The sequence below is a fragment of the Limanda limanda genome, chromosome 12, assembly GCF_963576545.1.
Source record: "Limanda limanda chromosome 12, fLimLim1.1, whole genome shotgun sequence".
Taxonomy (NCBI): Eukaryota; Metazoa; Chordata; class Actinopteri; order Pleuronectiformes; family Pleuronectidae; genus Limanda; species Limanda limanda.
Window position 1 is genome coordinate 245,484 of NC_083647.1, and position 18,390 is coordinate 263,873.

Here is an 18,390-nt window from a genome sequence, read left to right on the forward strand (position 1 = left end):
TTGTCCTTCTGGAAGGTTCTACTCTTCACAGTGCAACGTTGGAGCTCTGTCAGAGTGACCATCTGGTTCTTTGTCACCTCCCTGACTAAGACCCTTCTCCCCCAATTGCTGAGTTTGGCCAGGCGGACAGCTCTAGAAAGTGTCCTGGTGGTTCCAAACTTCTTCCATTTACGGATGATGGAGGCCACTGTGCTCATTGGGACCTTCAATGCTGCAGACATTTTTCTGTAACCTTCCCCAGATCTGTGCCTCGATACAATCCTGTCTCAGAGGTCTACAGACAATTCCTTGGACTTCATGACTTGGTTTGTGCTCTGACATACACTGTCAACTGATGGACCTTATATAGACAAGTGTGTGCCTTTCCAAATCATGTCCAATAAACTGAATTTACCGCAGATGGACTCCAATCAAGTTGTAGAAACATCTCAAGGAGGATCAGTGGATACAGGATGTACCTGAGCTCAATTTTGAGTGTCATGGCAAAGGAGGGACACCCCAGTTCTGTTCAAACAATATTTTAAGTTTGTGTTTATTTCATATTTTAATACTTTTATTATTGTACACTCTGTCCCAAACTGATTGTGTTATTTGCAGACTCAGTTTGCAATGTTTTGGCTACAAAGGTACAATACAGATTCTGATAAAAAGGGCGTTTGAGCCCTAGCAGAAAGTGTAATTTATATCTTTGGATCATGTGCAATTACTTTAAAAATAATTAAACTTAAAAAGTCAAAATCTTGTCAATATCTTGATAAATGTGCCAAGTTTCGTGAGTTTTCAAGTACCCCTAGCCACACAATAATTGGTCTCTCCCACCTTTGGTGTGAGGCCCTTATAATAACTTTATACATTAAATGCTGTCCATTTAGCTGTCAAAGATTTTATGGTGTCCGCAAGCCTCGACATTCAACTTAACTAGGTCATTTACATCATGTTTTCAGCCTGAATGTTTGCAACCAGAAGTGGCGATGCTAGCAGAGGTAGCTATGCGAATGCACACCCCACGCCTGCCCTTGGGCAAAGTGTGTGTGGTTTTCAAGAGTGACTGTTAGAGCATGAACGCTCCTCCGAGGGGGCTATCAGAGGACGTTTAGGTAAAAAAACATTTTTTTTAAATCAACAAAAATGGGAAGGTATTTAGAAGTTTTTATTTTTTGAACTACATTTTAGTATTGTCCTTTTTCATCAATGATAGGGATTGATAATTGAGGAATTTTGACGGATTCAAAATATCGGTTAAACGTATACATTTTAAATCAGACTTGCCTTCTTTGGCTGGCCATTCCAGCAAGGAGTCTCTTTATTCCTTAAAAATTGGTTTGGTCCATGTTAAAGCGCACACACACACATTTCAGAAATGGGTCTCATCAGTTTAACAAATGAACACTCCTCATATAGTGTAGTGGTACCTTGGAATGATGACAGCATCTTGGTAGTCCTCCAACTTGAATGTGAAGGGGTTCTGTTTGGTGTACTGAGTGGTAGGAATGCCAGTGCGGGCCTCAGACTTCTCAATATCCTCCATGAACTTAAAATCCATATCAAGTGTGTTGGAGTCCCCAACTGAACAAAGCGATTATGCAGAATAAAGAGGAAAGTAATTGGTAATGAACTGCCAAGTTGAAGCATCTCAAACATACCAACATCTGGGAAAATAATCCATTGAGTGTAGCTCGACTCACCAACATTCAGAGGTAGAACGCAGTAAGCAGAGTCTGCTAACGTGGGCTTGAACTCCAGTGCAGGTTTCTCCAGGCGGAGTATGTGGGAAAAGATGTACTGGTGCAGGCGGGTGATGAGGTTGAGCTGGTTGGATGTGAGCATGAAGCCAGACTTTTGCAGCTCAATGGAGATGGTCACTTCACCCGAACGAGTGTACACTGGGAAATAAGGGATCTCAACAGAAGAATAGCATCAATTACTATCCATAACCAATGGTTAGAGGAACATTCTGGAGCCATGTGTTTGTTTTGATAAGTAATGCACAGTATTCCCAGAAGTCAAACATATTAGCTGAGAGCAGAGGAAGGCAACATACTCGAGGTATGGGTTTGGCAGTTAGGATGCCAAAGCACCTGGTGGTGTCCTCTGGTGGGTAGAGCTTCCTTCTGCGGAAGTTGAGTTCATCTGGGAGAGGGGTGGTAAGGACCATCCCGATCACATATAGATAGTATATGTCTACAGCATAACTGTCCCTCAGACACACTGGTATCTGGAGAAGACAGAAGGTGACCATTACAAAATCCTGCAGGGTGATTCCAGCACAAAGTTTCTGACAACAGAAGGTAAAGCAAAACACGTTTAAACATACTTAAACAACTAAAAATAAAATGATCATTTGGATTATTACAACTTGATATTTCTACCATTGTAGAGTACAAGAAATGATAAATGATACAATTACAGAAACCAAAAGAGACTGACAGAGGGTGTGATGACCCCTCCCACTTTGCTTGTGGTTCTTGTGGGCTGTGTCCAAAATCATCTACTAATCATTATATAGTGCACTAGATGGAGGGGTGGGTGAAGTGTTTGACACCACAAAACACGTTTGTAGTTTCACGGGTAAACAGCATTGCCGCCAAATCTAATACAATGAGGTAACTTGGGGACCAGGTCTTCAAACCTTAAAATAAATAATAAATACTGCTCCTGTGCTGTCATCCAAGTGTCCGTAAACCGACATTTAAATTCAACTTGAAAAGGCATCTATACAACCATGTTTTCTGCATAAATGTCCGCTGATATCCTCCTCTGGAGCCGCATTCACTTTTGTACGCACACAAGTTCTTGCCAAAGGGTGTGTGCAGGGTGCGCAGTAGCATTCGCTACTTCCGGTATCATTGCTATAATTCCTTAAAGGACATTTAGGCAAAAAACATGTTGTAAACATTGCTGTTTCAAGTCGAACTTGAATGTTGGGGCTACAGACACTTGGATGACACCAAAGGAGCAGTATAGAGGCATTTTAATGTTCTTACGTTTTTATTTTAACGTTTGAAGACATGGACCCCAAGTTACTTCATTGTATTGAATTGAACGCTGTTGAGCCCTGAAACTCCAAACGTGTGTAGAAAGTGTGTGAATTTAATTGTTGGGTGAACTATTCCTTTAAGTTTTCATTGTGTGCGTGCGTGCGTGCGTGTGTGGAATGGTGTCTGTGCTGTCAGGCGCATACAGGGCACTGGAGACCACTTACAAAAATAAATAAACTGTTCACCTCCAAACTTTCATTTCGAAATTAATTTCCGGAATAGGGCTTCGGATACTTGTGTGTGAAGTAATCGGTCAGATTGTTGTAGACATAAATACTGCGGTGACACTTGTGTGTAATGCTGCATTTTGGATGCACTGGCACTGATATAAGAGTATTTCGAATAGAAGGATTAGTGTTCAGCAACTATGAAGATTTCCTGGCCAATAATGACTGACTTATCAGCTGATACGGATTTTAAAAAGCTGTGATCCTGGATCTTTGTCTGAGTCCAGTATACCAATACAGCACCATTCCAGTACAAAAACAAGTACTCACATCTCTAGGTTAATTTGCTGACATTTAGTATGAATCCTACGCAGTCTTATATATATTAGGTACCTTGTTTATAGCATTGATATGAATAGCTGCACTACATAATGTACAGACACAATACATATATAAGTTCAATAGGTCTTATTTTACAATGACATTACCAATGTATTATTTTGCTGAACTGCATCCATTTTTATAATATTTTCATCAATAAATAACATTCACCAGTGCTTCAAAGTTAATACTTTCATATTTTAACAATGTAGAATATTTAATATTTAAGACAGCATGCAGTGGTAGTGAAGCATACATTTCTAGTTGAGAGTACATCAGAAGTTTGCTTTCTTCACGCAAGATGTCCATCTCTCATAAAATGAGCATTCAAAAGGTCAGTCAGAGTGACAGTCAAAAGTATTTCACAATTTGTCAAATGAACAACCCATAGGAATAGGTTCAATGAATATTGGCTCTACTTTTCTTTTTATTGTTCGTTAAAGATGCTTAGTTATTCTGAACATCCAGAAAGAGCCAGGTTAGTGTTATTGTAATAGATGATACTAAAGCAGAATTCATTTCTTACAGCTTTGGGGTAGCACTGCCTCCTTTTGGTAGAACCAGGTCGGCCTGGGACACTCGTCTCCTCCTCATCATGAAGGTCTAGCTCCTCCTCATACTTGACAGTCTCCTTCCCAACGGGCATCAGGTGATCATCCAACTCACCTAAGAAGAAAGGGAAAAAAATAGACAGTTAAACGGATATAGGGAAAACTTCCTCAGAGATTACAGACGTGCAGTGTAAAAGTTCTACAGATCATGCATTTACAAAATCTCAATTCTGGTTTTACCCGTTTTGTGGAGTTTCTCACAGCATACTAGTGCAACAGCTTTCTCTGCTAATCTGGCACAGGTCATTGTAGGACCCTGTCAATGACACATCCATAAAATGAATGAACCTGAAGTGACAAAGGGATTCGTTTTTATTAAATATGAGGACGGACTGAAAACATATGCCACATTAATGTGTGCTGAGAAACTCATATCTATCTAAAATCAGCATTATACTTTCAACACAAAGAGATTTCCGCTACCCTCACTTTTACAATTCAGAGAATTCGTCGAAGACATGCTCAATCCACTCAAAATGTATGGAGCCCGTAGGGCTGCTCGATTATGGAAAAAATCATAGTCACGATTATTTTGCACAATATTGAAATCACGATTATTCAAACAATTATTTTTGAGTTTGAAAACATGATGCATTTATTCAGTATTTCTTTCCTGAGAATCGTGCCAGGAAATACTCTGAAAAATGACTTTAATCTATATAAATGACATATTTTATATTATATAAATGATCAAATATGCATCCCATACTTTGGATTTCCCTTCTGTTGTCCTGGAGTTTAAATTTCCCAGATTTTCCTCCTATTATAAAATGTCCCCATCTGCCCCCCACCACCCCACCCCACCCCACCCCATCCACTACAGGCACACAACCAGACAGAGAGAGAAAGAAAGGGGTGGGGGATAGCTACCATCATTTACCCCCGAACTCCTTCATTGAACGGGTTACATACAACAACAAGCAGAGAATCGCGGGCTGACCCGCGCGGATAAATACGGGTCCCGTGTGAACAGCCAGGCAGCTGCCATAAATTAGCTGTCACCACACACACACAACTCGCCTCCTTCACTTTACAACTGCTTGAGAATGAGTGCCAGTCAGCTGGGCCGCGTTGATTGCTTTGGGGGAAGGACGGAATTGCGCTTTCGCGTCTCTTCCGAAAAAAAAAGCCAAATAATCGTTTCAACTCAATTATAGTAGTTTGGAGATCATTTGACCCAAAAATCGAAATCACGATTAAAATTTGATTAATTGCACAGCCCTAGAGCACATACTCCAAGCATTTGAGGTTTGGAAATTTCTTGATTCTAAGATGCATCGCGATGCGGACTTGGACGACTCCGCATCGATGCAGTGACTGAACATAATAGATTCATGATTACCGCTACTTTCATTGTTTTAGCAATGTCTCGTCACTGAATAATTATAACAGCTTCAGGACCCCATGACAGACGGTCATTAAAAGGTCCGGTCGTCCTGTGTCGGAGTCTCTGTCGGAGTCTGCTTCCTCCTCACTCGGCCTCTGACCGGCGCTCACTCTACACTTTAACAATAACAACATCACTGATCACAAGTTATTAGGACGTACCAAAGTTTACTTTCTGTTTAAAGGATTTTCTAGAGTTTGAGACACATGTTTTATACACCGTGCATAAGCATTACCCTGCTTCACACAACACGAGACGTAATGTCACTCGCACAGTCAGGACATCAGGGTTAAAGTGACCAGTACGATCCGGAGACATGATCCAACATCATCGATTTATAAATAAATACAAGTGATTATCAGTTCATGTGAAGAGGAACAGAGAAAAGCCCACACACACGCACACTCCTGCAGACAGAAGTTTTTCCCGCAGATTACGACGCAACGCAGTGTTTTAACTTCATTGTTGCAGAAGAAGCGACACCCCGTTTATCCCTGAACATAAGTATGAATTCATCAGGTTTTTACAAAGATCAGTTCTAAAGACCAGTGGAGTAAAGCGCCTCAGTGGGGGCCAGGCAGGGCCACCTTGATACAGTAAAGGCTATAATTAGAGTTTGTCCTTTTAAGCCTGATGTGCAGCACATAAGTCTAAACTGAATTTGTCAAATCACTGTGGAGAGCACGGACCACTGTTTTATTGAATTGAAAACCTTATTTTGAAAGTAAACAAAAAGTCCTTCAAAAAACAAACAACTATGCATCTGTGGTATCTAAACCTGTTAGTAGGCCTCCGCAACAGAGACATTTTTTAAATGTAGATATTCTTCCTCACCTTAACAGGGACTCGCAGAGGGGAATTGATGGGTAAGTAGAGTGTGGACTGGAAGCATCCATCCTGCATCTCCAAAGTTTTACATTTGGGTGCCAAGTGAGTAAATGGATCGCTGGGTAGCCGAGCACAATACCTGAACATCAAAAAAAACTATGTTGAAAGCTGAAGCTGATCAATAAGTGCTCATGTTATCTTGATTGCGAACTGAGAAACATCACCATACCTGTTAATGTGTCCAATGGCTGTGTTAATGGTGACCTGGGGACCTCCATCCTCAGATCGAAGCACATAGGGTGGAAGGGTGTTGTCATCATCCAGAACCTGCTCCACTTCAAAGTCACTCACCTCAACTGACTTGGAACACTTGTTCCTTAGGATCTTTTAAAAGCAAAATAATTTTCACTTACTCATTTTGCTCCACTTTACACTCCTAACATTACGGAGATACTGTACTACTCACTAAATCAAACTGTACAAAGAGAAAGGGTTACCTTCTCTATGGCCTTGTATGTAGCGAGATCTTCCTCGAAAGCTTTGGTCCTCTCACTTTCAGCCAGCATTATGTAGTTGGAGACAGGAGCCCGAGCTCTGCCTTTGGACTGGACGTAGGACCTGTACTCAGTGGGCAGGTCAAATCGCACTACCAGGTTACACTTTGGAATATCCACACCTTCCTCCACAATGCTGGTGGCAATAAGGAGGTTGGTTTCATGAGCCCGGAATTTGCGGAGAACCTGAGAGGGGAAGGGTGAGAAACATAATGGTTTACACCCACTATAGCACTCTCCTTTTGCTCTTCCATTTGTCAACTGCTTTAGGCTTGTATCTCAGAAATCAACTTTATAGTAAACCTACCTTGTGTTCTGTAGGTCAATTTATCAGTTTAGTCCACATTTATCAAGATATTCAAAGGTATGGTGTTGTTAGCTGCCTAGCTGGACAGTTAGTTTAAATGAGTAAATAAGTAAATTAAATTACAGCTAATGACATTTTATTTTCTATCAATTTATTTGTCTCAAACATTTTAAGTTCAATCATACCTCAAAGAATTTCCGAGTAAATCAAATTAAAGCGAGGAACAAAATTGAAAACGGAGAAGTGTGTGAAACATGAACATGGATATTCATGTGAATGTTATTTCCAAAAGGTCTGTGTACCTCCTCTTGTTTCCTAAACTCCACCTCCATCTGTTTGTTCCGTGGTTGGTTTTTGCCAATACTTTGGCCAGTTATGAAGTTGCTGCTGATATAAGCCAGCTCTGGGTCCTGCTTCCCCGCTTCTTTGATAAGACTGAGGAATAAACAGAATAAGATAGCATGCTTATTATAACACATTGGGATAATGATTATGAAAATAATTGGCACCTTTTCAGTAGAAACAAGAAACGCAATAACATTTAACAGATTTGTTATATTTATATATTGAACCCTGTTTAACTATGGCTGTGTCTTTATTACCCAAGTTATTTTTTACAAAAAGGTAAAATGACAAAAACATTTTCATAAAATTAAAAAAAACTAATACCTATGTTGCTCGTTATTGCTTTGACACGGTCTGAATTATTTGTAAGCTGCCGCTTTAATGCTGAGGGGAGCTGGGTTTGCTCTGAACTATTTTTTTCCTTGTCCCACTAATGTTAGTGTTATTCTTAATTAGTGGACATCACTCTGGCATCATGCCATTTCTAACGAGTCAGCATGTTCAATGTGTTACCAGTTACATGTCAGATTGCAGAAGCACAATGTCGGCTTTTGTACGTGCATACATAAGTGACAGGCCTCCATCGAAAATTTTGGGTTCGGATAAATGAACGTTACACCTCTAATATACAGACATACAAAGCCCCAGAGTCAACTGAATTCTGTGTTAAAAACAGTATATTTAAGTCACAGAATTACATTTAAGAATGGACAACAGCCAAAAGACATTTACTACACATTAAAGGCCAGCAACACGAATTTACTAAATATGATCTATTTTGTACACTGCATAAAGTACAGTTTGTATGATCATGAGAATCCTGAAAAAAAAGTTATTTCAAAATTGTGTTATATATGGGGTAGTGGTATATTCTGTAATTTCCCTTGAATTTAATTTAAACCCAGTGTTACTCACCTAAACGGACAAAGAAAAACAATTGTGAGCAGAAAAATTCAAGATGCTTAGAAATGCAAAAGCAGCAGGAAAAAACTTGCTCTCCTTTCTAACAATTACAGAAACATTTTATCGCAAACCTACTCAGGCAGTATTTACGAAGATTCAGATTTCTCATCTGGGATTTGTTCTTATGTAAGGATATAATCTATGCACACTCAAGAGCACTCTTATGCACAGTTGACTTCAGACATGTTTGTGTTCATTATAAAGTTGTATGATATTAATTAAATTACCATAATATTTTACCATTTATAATATTTGGCTGATGTGGTCATTCTTATTTTAGAATTAATGACTGACTGAAACATTTCACTTAAAAAGACAGACAGGTTTCAGCAAGGCCGTAGTTATGAAGTGAACTTTGGGGTTGACCGAAATCTCACAACTCACGAAAAAATGTTTATGTATTTTTGCTATTTAAAACAATGTTTTATACTTCATTGTAAGTCTAATGCTTGGTTATATAAACCTGTTTGTGTATTTTATATAAACATTTTTTTATATTTTACAAATACAATTATATAAGTATATCAAATAAAATATATATAAATATGTAAAATATTGAGATGAAAATTAGGGCTGTCAAAGTTAACACTATAATAACAACTTTACGCAAATTCCTCACAGTCAATTAACGTGCGCACATTCTGTGATTATGACCCTTGGCCCATCCCCTAGTTTGTGAAATCAGGAAGCTATGGAGCAGTAACGTTGTGGATGGCAAGCAGAAATGAGCCTCAAATGGATTAAGAAAAGGGTCTTTTGAATGGCAACTTCAGCTTCATGGTTCTCGAGAAAAGACCAAAGTTATATGCATTTACTGTCGATATGAAATGAGTAACCCTCGTAGTACGTAGAGTATTAGATACCACTTGCTGGCCAAGCATACAACTTTCAACAGCAATAGCTAAATGGGTGGCTACAGTTGGCGCGTACACAATTGCATTTGGGAATTATTTTGGTAAGGTATTTTACACACCAGAGTGATGAAATTGGTTAAAAGCAATGGTAACTCATTGGTCAAAATGTATCGAAAACCTGACAGTACAACTCTCACACCAGAGCATAAATGAGGAAAACATGAGCCTACCGGTTGAGAACAACAGCTGTGTAACGCCTCTCCACAAAGATGATCCCACACAGAATGTTAGTGAAAGGTGAGGGAAAGTTGGATTCAGGCCTCTCTTTGGACTCCACCTCCTCATCCTCATCGTCGTCCTCTGAGTCACTCCAGGACACATAGTTGTCCTGGTTCCGATTGTTGTACCACTCAACGCTTTCAAATTGCTGCCGCTCAAAGGGCTTGTATTCGTGCAGGATTTCAAGCAGCCGGAAGACCTTAGGGGTGACATACTTGAGGTCCAGTGAAGCAGGGGAGAAGTGCTCCTCGCAGAGGGCATGCACTTTGCGCAGGATGGTGTCGGTGAAGAGCAGGAACTTACGGTTGAGCTCTTCCTGCTCATGTTTGATATACTTTTGGAGCTCCCGCACCATAATGCCTGCCGCCTTATCTGCACACCAGGGCCCCAGCACCTGCAGCACAGCCCGGCAGTCATTCAGGATCTGGACAGGATAGGGACAGTATAAACAGCAGTGTGATCAGGTGTGGTGCCCTCCAGCTGAGGTTTTTACTCACCACTGTCGGTTTCTCTACAATATCGTGTGGACCTTTCTATTCAAAGTGCTTTGAGATTATTTTGGGAAAAAATTAAAGTGGGTAAAAATATGAATGTTTTGAGTTGCATGTCGTTGTAAGTGGCGCGCCTAAATTTTGTGCTGGTGCTCCTAAAATTTTCAGTCGTTGCAATAGCAACATGCGCTATAGACGCATTGCAAAAGATGACGAAAACTTGTTAAATGATGTTCCACGAGCCATGCATTCAACCTCTGAATGTTAGTATATCAATCAGATGGAGCGCTTCTGCCCTAAATGATAAATTAAAGACATTCGGATTCTCTCTCAACAATATCAGCCCTTCTGCCGCAGCTGGTAACAAATGTTCTGAATGTTATACACATAACTGTTAATTACAAACAGTTTGGTATTGTCCTCTGACCTGTTTGGAAATGAATGTAGGATTGCGATCCTCCCTGTCAACAGATATGTTGCAATCGTTCAGGAAGTGGAGAGCTTCGTCCAGTTCCACCAGCAAATGGGAGGAAAGACCACTCTTGTCCAAATAGGGGCCACAGTCTAGCACCACTTCTCTTGGCTGGGAGGAGTATCTGACAAAGGTGGACAAACAAAACTCAGCTTAGACTTCAGCATACAGGATTAATGGCTTGCAACACTCTGAAAAATAGTCCAACATTTTGCTCTACTAGCCAATAAGAAACAAGACATGACACACAGAGCCATGATATCAGGGTTAGTGACCAGAATGATCCGCATTGATGATCCGACACCATCGATTAACTAAATAAATGTGTTAGTCAGTTATCGACAAAGATGAGCTGACACACAGAATCCTGCAGAAAGGAGAGACTTCAAGACTTCATTTGTCATGTGCACAACAATTACATACAGCAGTCGCTGGTAATGACATTCTTGGGTCGTAGGCTTCTTTCTAGCCATGCGCAAACATATTTGAAAACCAATCAAGCAAAACAAATTTGAATATAGAAATTAAAATAAAACTTAAGTAATCAAGTTAAATAAAAATCCACACCAAAAATAGAAATTATAGACTCAAATAAAATATATTACTGAGTAGAATGAATGAAAGAGAATGTAAGTAATACTGATTAGTGGTAGTGTAAATATTACAAGTTGCAATCATATTAAAGGAGTAGGCAGTTTGGAGGAGTGACAATCTTATGATAGTACAGAGGAGTTTTAACAGTCTCATGGCCTGGGGGATGAAGCTGGACGATCTCGTCGTCGCTGGAGATCAGGCCGATGACAGTACCTCCACTCCCGTGAGTTGCTCTCAAAGTGTGCATAGAAGGTGCTCAGTTCATATGGGAGATATGCACACCTCAGCACTGCTGGTCTTCCTTTTGCAGTCTGTGAGGGTTTTTTGTCCGGCCCACATGTTCCTAATGTTGGAGCCCTGGTAGTGAGACTCCATTTTGTCCCTGTACTGTAATAGCACCTGTACTCCTCCAAATCACCTTAGTGACGTCGGTCCATGCTCTAAGTTTGGCATGGACGTCAGCATTATCAAGTGCTTCTGGTTCGGGAATGTCTGTACAGTAATCTTCAGTACAACGTTATGGATGCATTTGCTGATGTAGCTGATGGCTGCGTCCGAGTATGTGTTTATGTTGTTGTCCTGAGGACACCCCTTCCTCGAAAAAATTCGTATCCCAATATTCTTATCCCTATCAGGCGATATCAATATGTATATCACGCTATAAATCAAATTACCAGATAATCCTTTTTTTGCACGCATGCATAATGTTCTTATGTACAAACATTTTTTCTAATGCACTAAACAGATTTTACTTGCTCGTACAATCAACCTGTGCCATTTCACTTATTACATTTCATACAAACAACTACAGTGAAAAGGTGTATCTAATGTAAATACACTATTGCCTTTTTATATTTGTTTTATTCTCATCTTCATCATTCTGACATGCCTGCTGCTGGAAAAAATGAATTTCCCCGGTGTGTGGATCAATAAAGATCTATCTCAACTTAAATTAGCGTCACTGCACTGAGGCGCACTACTCCGCTGGTTAAGTGACTCTGGTCCTCTATTGTTTTCTAATCATTCAAACTTATGACTGATCTTTAAGACCCAAATCTCTGCAGCTCATACAGACCTCTCCTTAATAAATGGGGATGCTAACATCCTTGCTAAGGCTCTGGCTCATTACTAGCAGAATATTCTCCCAACTATTGTTTCAGATGAACAAACTGGATTCATAAAAGAGCATCAGCAGTTCTATAATGTCCGTACCCTCTTAAATATGATTTATTCTAAAACCACCATAAACTGATCTCTATGCTCGAATGGGACTACTTGCTTGCCGTATTAAATAAGTTCGGACAGGGAAGTATATTTATTTCTTGGATACACCTTGTTTATACATCCCTACAGATCAGCACCTACACCAATGGCATTCAATCTGGCTTTTTTACTTTGATGAGTGGCACTCAACAGGGATGTCCCTTGTCACCACTATTATTTGCCCTAACAATAGATCCCATGTCTATATATTTTAGGTCCTCTACCATTTTTGCCAGGATAGTCCGATGGCAATGAATTTAAGCTATCATTTTACGCGGATTATCTAGGACTGTATGTCTCAGATCCATATCATTCTATACCTATCCTATCCTTCCTGCAGATATTTGGTTCATTCTCAAGGTATAAAGTAAATATTTATAGGAGTGAATGCTATCCTATCAATGCTTCGGTCCAACAACCTAAATCAGACTGATAGCCCTTATAAAATGAGCCGATCTGGATTCAAGTATCTGGGTGCATGTATCAATCTGACCTGATCATTAACATCTTTTTTCTTCCAACTTCTCCCAATATACTGTCCAAAATCAAATCTGACCTTCAAAGACGGAGAAGTTTACCTTTGTCGTTGATTGGAAGAATTAATGCAATGAAGATGAACATCATGCCCAAAATTCTGTTTTGTTCCATTGTCTCCCCCTGTTCTCGCCAAATTGCTTTTTTAAAACTATTTCTTCTTTATTATGTTGTGGAAAGGCAATCCGCAAATCCTTATTGTAGAGATTTATATTTAAAAAGGTGGTTTATCTTTCCCCTATTTCCAACAGTAATATTGGGCAGCACACATCCACAAAATAAAATGTTGGCTTAACTTAAGCGATCCACCATGGTGCAAGTTAGAGGCACAGTCTTGTGTCTTTTCCTCTCTGTCGGCTTTACCTACCTCCTCTATAACCAAGTGGTAATTTCCACCATCAAGAGCTGGTACCAATTCAGAAAAAAGTAAAAATTTACTTCAGTTTCAACTTAAGCTCCCTAAGTAAAGAATCACCTTTTCCAACCCACATTCACAGACTCAACCTAGTCTGTATGGTACGCTTGAGGCCTGAAATTGTTTAAAGACCTGCCAACTATGTCAAATAACTGACTACAAAATCCTGCTGTTGGTTTGTAGTCACTGAATGGTTTAGGGACTAAATATATTTTGGATCTCCGGCAAGGCTATAAACCATCAAGACCCCTCAGGTCATCTGGAACAGGTCTGCTTTCTGTCACCAGAATCAAAAAAGCAAAACATGGAGAGGCAGGGTTCCGTTTCTATTCTCCACATTTGTGGAACAAGATAGACCTGCATGTCTGCTGTAAATCTTATTTATTTTAGTTTGCCACAGCCTTTTATTAAATCATGCAATTACCAAATTTCTTCTTCTATCTTGAATCTTTCATTTCATATTTTATTTTATTTTACACTTGCCTTGCCTTTGAAGTATAGTATACATTGGCTCGTGCTGTGGCAATACAGATTGTTTTTAACAATGTGGAACAAAACCAGTTGTTTGATGAGCTGGAGCTTGTGGTTACAGGCCTTCATCATGGAGGTAAGACACATTACTTACTTCTCTTCCTTGTCACATCTGAAACATGTTCTCCTGAACATTGTACTCTGAAAATTATTTGTAGTCTTTTTCAGAATACAGTACATTGTGAGTAAATTAGTTCTGTTTTTCTTTTTTTATTCTTGATTTGGGTAAATGAGGATCCTTAGATCCTACAACCCTTTGTGGGTTGGTCTGTGGGGTTGTCATCCTTTTGTTCATTTTGACAGAGAGAGAGGCAGAGAAAGAAAGACAGAGGGAGAAAGAGAAAGGAAGGGAAAGAAAGAGCGGACATGCAAGGCACTAGACATCTTAAAGCGCTTTGCACGGTGGGCCATGGGGCTTGGAAATAGGGCATATGTTTATATTTACTAGTGATTGCAAGCATTCTTACCAATGTGTTGCCTCACTCAGTCAGTGCAAGTATATATCAACGAAAGCCCCTTTTTGAGGCTATATCTTGTAATAAAGTAAAACATTGAATTTCTCATCCCAGATGCTCCTTCCGTTCAGTTCGTCCAGTGTTGTCAGTAATGAAGAGATTTGAATCTTGTGGAAATGTCACAGTTCATGCAGAACACTGGTCATTACAACCATCAAAATGATTTTAAGACATTTTTTTAAGTTAAAAAATGATCTCTGTTGCTTTAAAACCAATACAGTATCCTCTCTTCAGAGCAATAGAGAACTCTCAACTAAAAACACTCAAAACTACCTATGTCTAATCATGGAAGGAATACTAAATGATGGACAAAAAATTGAATAAAACCTAAATCTCTGAGTTCAATGTATAAAGTGGTTTATTTGCAACTCTGTGGCTACCCTGTATACGATGCTCCCTAAATGGTCATTGAATATACAGTACCTGTCCAGGACAACAAGGTCGGTGGCAGTCTCAGCATTGCTCTTCAAGATGGTTTCCAAATTCTGGATCTTCTGCTCCAGTTCTGAAGGGTCACATTTTCCATTTAGAAGAGAAGCTGTCAGACCAAGGATACGAGGACTACATGAACACCCTTCAAACAGCTGCAGAAATAGAGAAGAGCAAGATCATTCACATTTTTTCTGTATGACTGTTTACAACTTCTGCAAAAGGAAAAGTTTTCCACAGACAATCTCACCTTCATTATCTCACAGTAGGGGTGGTCTGTAATGGCCAGGTGACAATCATCAAAAACCACCAAGTTGAGTTTAGACAGCAGTAAGATTTTATTCCTCAAAACATGCAGGAATATGTGGCAAGTCATGACCAGCACCTGTATGAGACAAAGTTGAGAATGCACATGGGAAAAAGGTATTACTGTCGACAGTGAGTGATCCTACAAGTGGTTATCCTCAATGCGTCTTGAGATCCATTCACTTACATCACATTCGGAGGTGGTCCGGGACGCATGGGGACACATTTTTCTAGTTGTGTGAACAAAAAGGCCTCCCGGGCCACATAAGGTGAGGACTTCTGACCGACTACAGTTTCACAAGGAATCTATAGTATTGTTTGGTTTCTCAGTGCCCACACGATTTCTTTGTGGCCAACGCCACAATAGCGAGACTCACCACTTCATTATGATTTCTATTTTTTCAAAGAGGTTACATATTCCTTAATAGTCAGGGTTAGGTTTCTTTTGAATCTTTGTGATTAAATTCTGAATGAGCAGAAATTAACCACTGCTTTTTATAGGTTAATTGGAAACACAACATTCAAATGTAGTTTTACAATTCAACTTTAACTGTCATAATCACACATAAGGCTGTTATATCTTATATTGGGTAAAATATAGTTTAATAGAATATGGAGCTGGAATACTGTTAAAAGGATAATAGAACCATCATTTCTCTGTTATGTACAGCCGTGGCCAAAAGTTTTGAGAATGACACATAATATACATTTTCACAAAGTCTGCTGCCTCAGTCTTTATAATGGCAATTTGCATATACTCAAGAATGTTATGAAGAGTGATCAGATGAATTGCAATTAATTGCAAAGTCCCTCTTTGCCACGAAAATGAACTTAATCCCCAAAAAAACATTTCCACTGCATTTCAGCCCTGCCACAGAAGGACCAGCTGACATCATGTCAGTGATTCTCTTGTTAACACAGGGGAGAGTGTCGATGAGGACAAGTCTGGAGATCACTCTGTCATGCTGATTTAGACAGAATAGCCGACTGGAAGCTTTAAAAGGAGGGTGATGCTTGAAATCATTGTTCTTCCTCTGTTAACCATGGTTACCTGCAAGGAAACACGTGCAGTCATCATTGCTTTGCACAAAAAGGACTTCAGTGGCCAGGATATTGCTGCCAGTAAGATTGCACCTGATTTTACCATTTATCGGATCATCAAGAACTTCAAGGAGAGAGGTTCAATTATTGTTAAAAAGGCTTCAGGGCGCCCCAGAAAGTCCAGCAAGCGCCAGGACCGTCTCCTAAAGTTGATTCAACTGCAGGATCGGGGCACCACTAGTGCAGAGGTTGGTCCCGAATGGCAGCAGGCAGGTGTGAGTGCATCTGCATGCACAGTGAGGCGAAGACTTTTGGATGATGGCCTGGTGTCAAGAAGGGCAGCAAAGAAGACACTTCTCTCCAGGAAAAACATCAGGGACAGACTGATATTCTGTCAGAGGTACAGGGATTGGACTGCTGAGGACTGGGGTAAAGTCATTTTTTCTGATGAATCCCCTTTCCGATTGTTTAGGGCATCTGGAAAAAAGCTTGTCTGGAGAAGAAAAGGTGAGCGCTACCATCAGTCCTGTGTCGTGCCAACAGTGAAGCAACCTGAGAACATTAATGTGTGGGGTTGCTTCTCATCCAAGGGAGTGGGCTCACTAACAATTTTGCCAAAGAACACAGCCATGAATAAAGAATGGTACCAAAACATCCTCAGAGAGCCACTTCCAACCATCCAAGAACAGTTTGGTGAGGAACAAGGCCTTTTCCAGCATGAAGGAGCACCTTGCCATCAAGCGAAAGTGATAACTAAGTGGCTCGGGGAAAAAAACATCAAAATTTTGGGTCCATGGCTAGGAAACTCCCCAGACCTTAATCCCATTGAGAATTTGTGGTCAATCTTCAAGAGGCGGGTGGACAAACAAAAACCCACATATTCTGACGGTCCAAGCATTGATTATGCAAGAATGGGCTGCCGTCTATCAGGATGTGGCCCAGAAGTTAATTGACAGCATACCAGGGTGAATTGCAGAGGTCTTGAAAAAGAAGGGTCAACACTGCAAATATTGACTCTTTGCATAAACTTAATGTAATTGTCAATAAAATCCTTTGACACTTGTAATTATATTTCAGTATACCATAGTAACATCTGATAAAAAGATCTGAAAACACTGAAGCAACACACTTTGTGAAAACCAATACTTGTGTCATTCTCAAAACTTTTGGCCACGGCTGTATATTAAGGGAGATAATCCCCTGAAAATCTTTTAAACTTGATAGTACATATCTCCCCGAATTCCAGTCTGACATTTTGTCTCCATAGGTATCAAGTGACCAAATCACCCTGGTTGTTCTTTTTATGAGTATTTGTAACTGTCCTGCCCTCAAAAGTGTGATGGTTTGACACTCAATGACACCACGTAAGTGAACATTAACATAACATGTTTAGTTGCTTGCTGTTGTATGTCAAACAGAGCAGCAATGGGGCAAAATGTGAGAACTTAAGTGCATTTAATGCAAAACAACCAACTGGATCTGGCTATACTTGAGGTACTTGCACTGGCTGAGCAGGCTGACACACCCTGAGACTTCAAGACATTGACTGAGAGCATTGATTGCTCCAAGTCGAGCATTGATTGCTCCCAATCAATGCTGTACTGCCTTACATGTTTGGCTATGAGCAAATAATGCTCCTGCAGAAAGCTACTGCAGCATTGTTCTGTGCAGCATGGATATTGGCAAAAAAGAAGCATGTTTACTGTTCTGAGGGAGGTAGTGAATGATGATCGAGTGAGAAATAATGTGATGTCAGCCATAAAGAAAATACCCATGTCTGACACGTTGCCTCATCTGCAATAATGAACACTCCAGTGTGTATGTGTGTGTGTGTGTTTGTCAGCTCGTCTCTGTCACTCTTCACACACAAACTGAGATTCACATTTAGATATTAATGGATGGTATCATGATTTACGTTACGGTAATAAACCTTGATGCCCTGGCTGTGTGTATCTTGTGTTGTGTGTCACATGTGACTAAATGCAAATGTTGGTCTTATATTCAATGTGTTTACATTCATCCCTCAAAAATCGAGCGCAAACCAAACAAACACAAAGTTACCGTGAAAAACTGGGCAGGTCCAAT

At 40.0% G+C, this 18,390-nt stretch overlaps 1 protein-coding gene across 1 annotated transcript in view; it reads right to left on the reverse strand.

Moving 5' to 3' along the window:
- Nucleotides 1-18,390, reverse strand: part of dicer1 (dicer 1, ribonuclease type III) — a 64,490-nt gene that overhangs the window by 35,005 nt on the left and 11,095 nt on the right. Inside the window, exons 5-17 of the mRNA XM_061082128.1 lie at nt 15,209-15,343; nt 14,953-15,113; nt 10,633-10,801; nt 9,666-10,138; nt 7,576-7,708; nt 6,910-7,152; nt 6,642-6,796; nt 6,419-6,551; nt 4,378-4,453; nt 4,113-4,252; nt 2,042-2,215; nt 1,686-1,899; nt 1,413-1,566 (exon numbers count right to left, since the gene is read on the reverse strand). Of these exons, the coding sequence (XP_060938111.1) occupies nt 1,413-1,566; nt 1,686-1,899; nt 2,042-2,215; nt 4,113-4,252; nt 4,378-4,453; nt 6,419-6,551; nt 6,642-6,796; nt 6,910-7,152; nt 7,576-7,708; nt 9,666-10,138; nt 10,633-10,801; nt 14,953-15,113; nt 15,209-15,343 (2,360 nt within the window). The remainder of the gene's footprint in view (nt 1-1,412; nt 1,567-1,685; nt 1,900-2,041; nt 2,216-4,112; nt 4,253-4,377; nt 4,454-6,418; nt 6,552-6,641; nt 6,797-6,909; nt 7,153-7,575; nt 7,709-9,665; nt 10,139-10,632; nt 10,802-14,952; nt 15,114-15,208; nt 15,344-18,390) is intronic.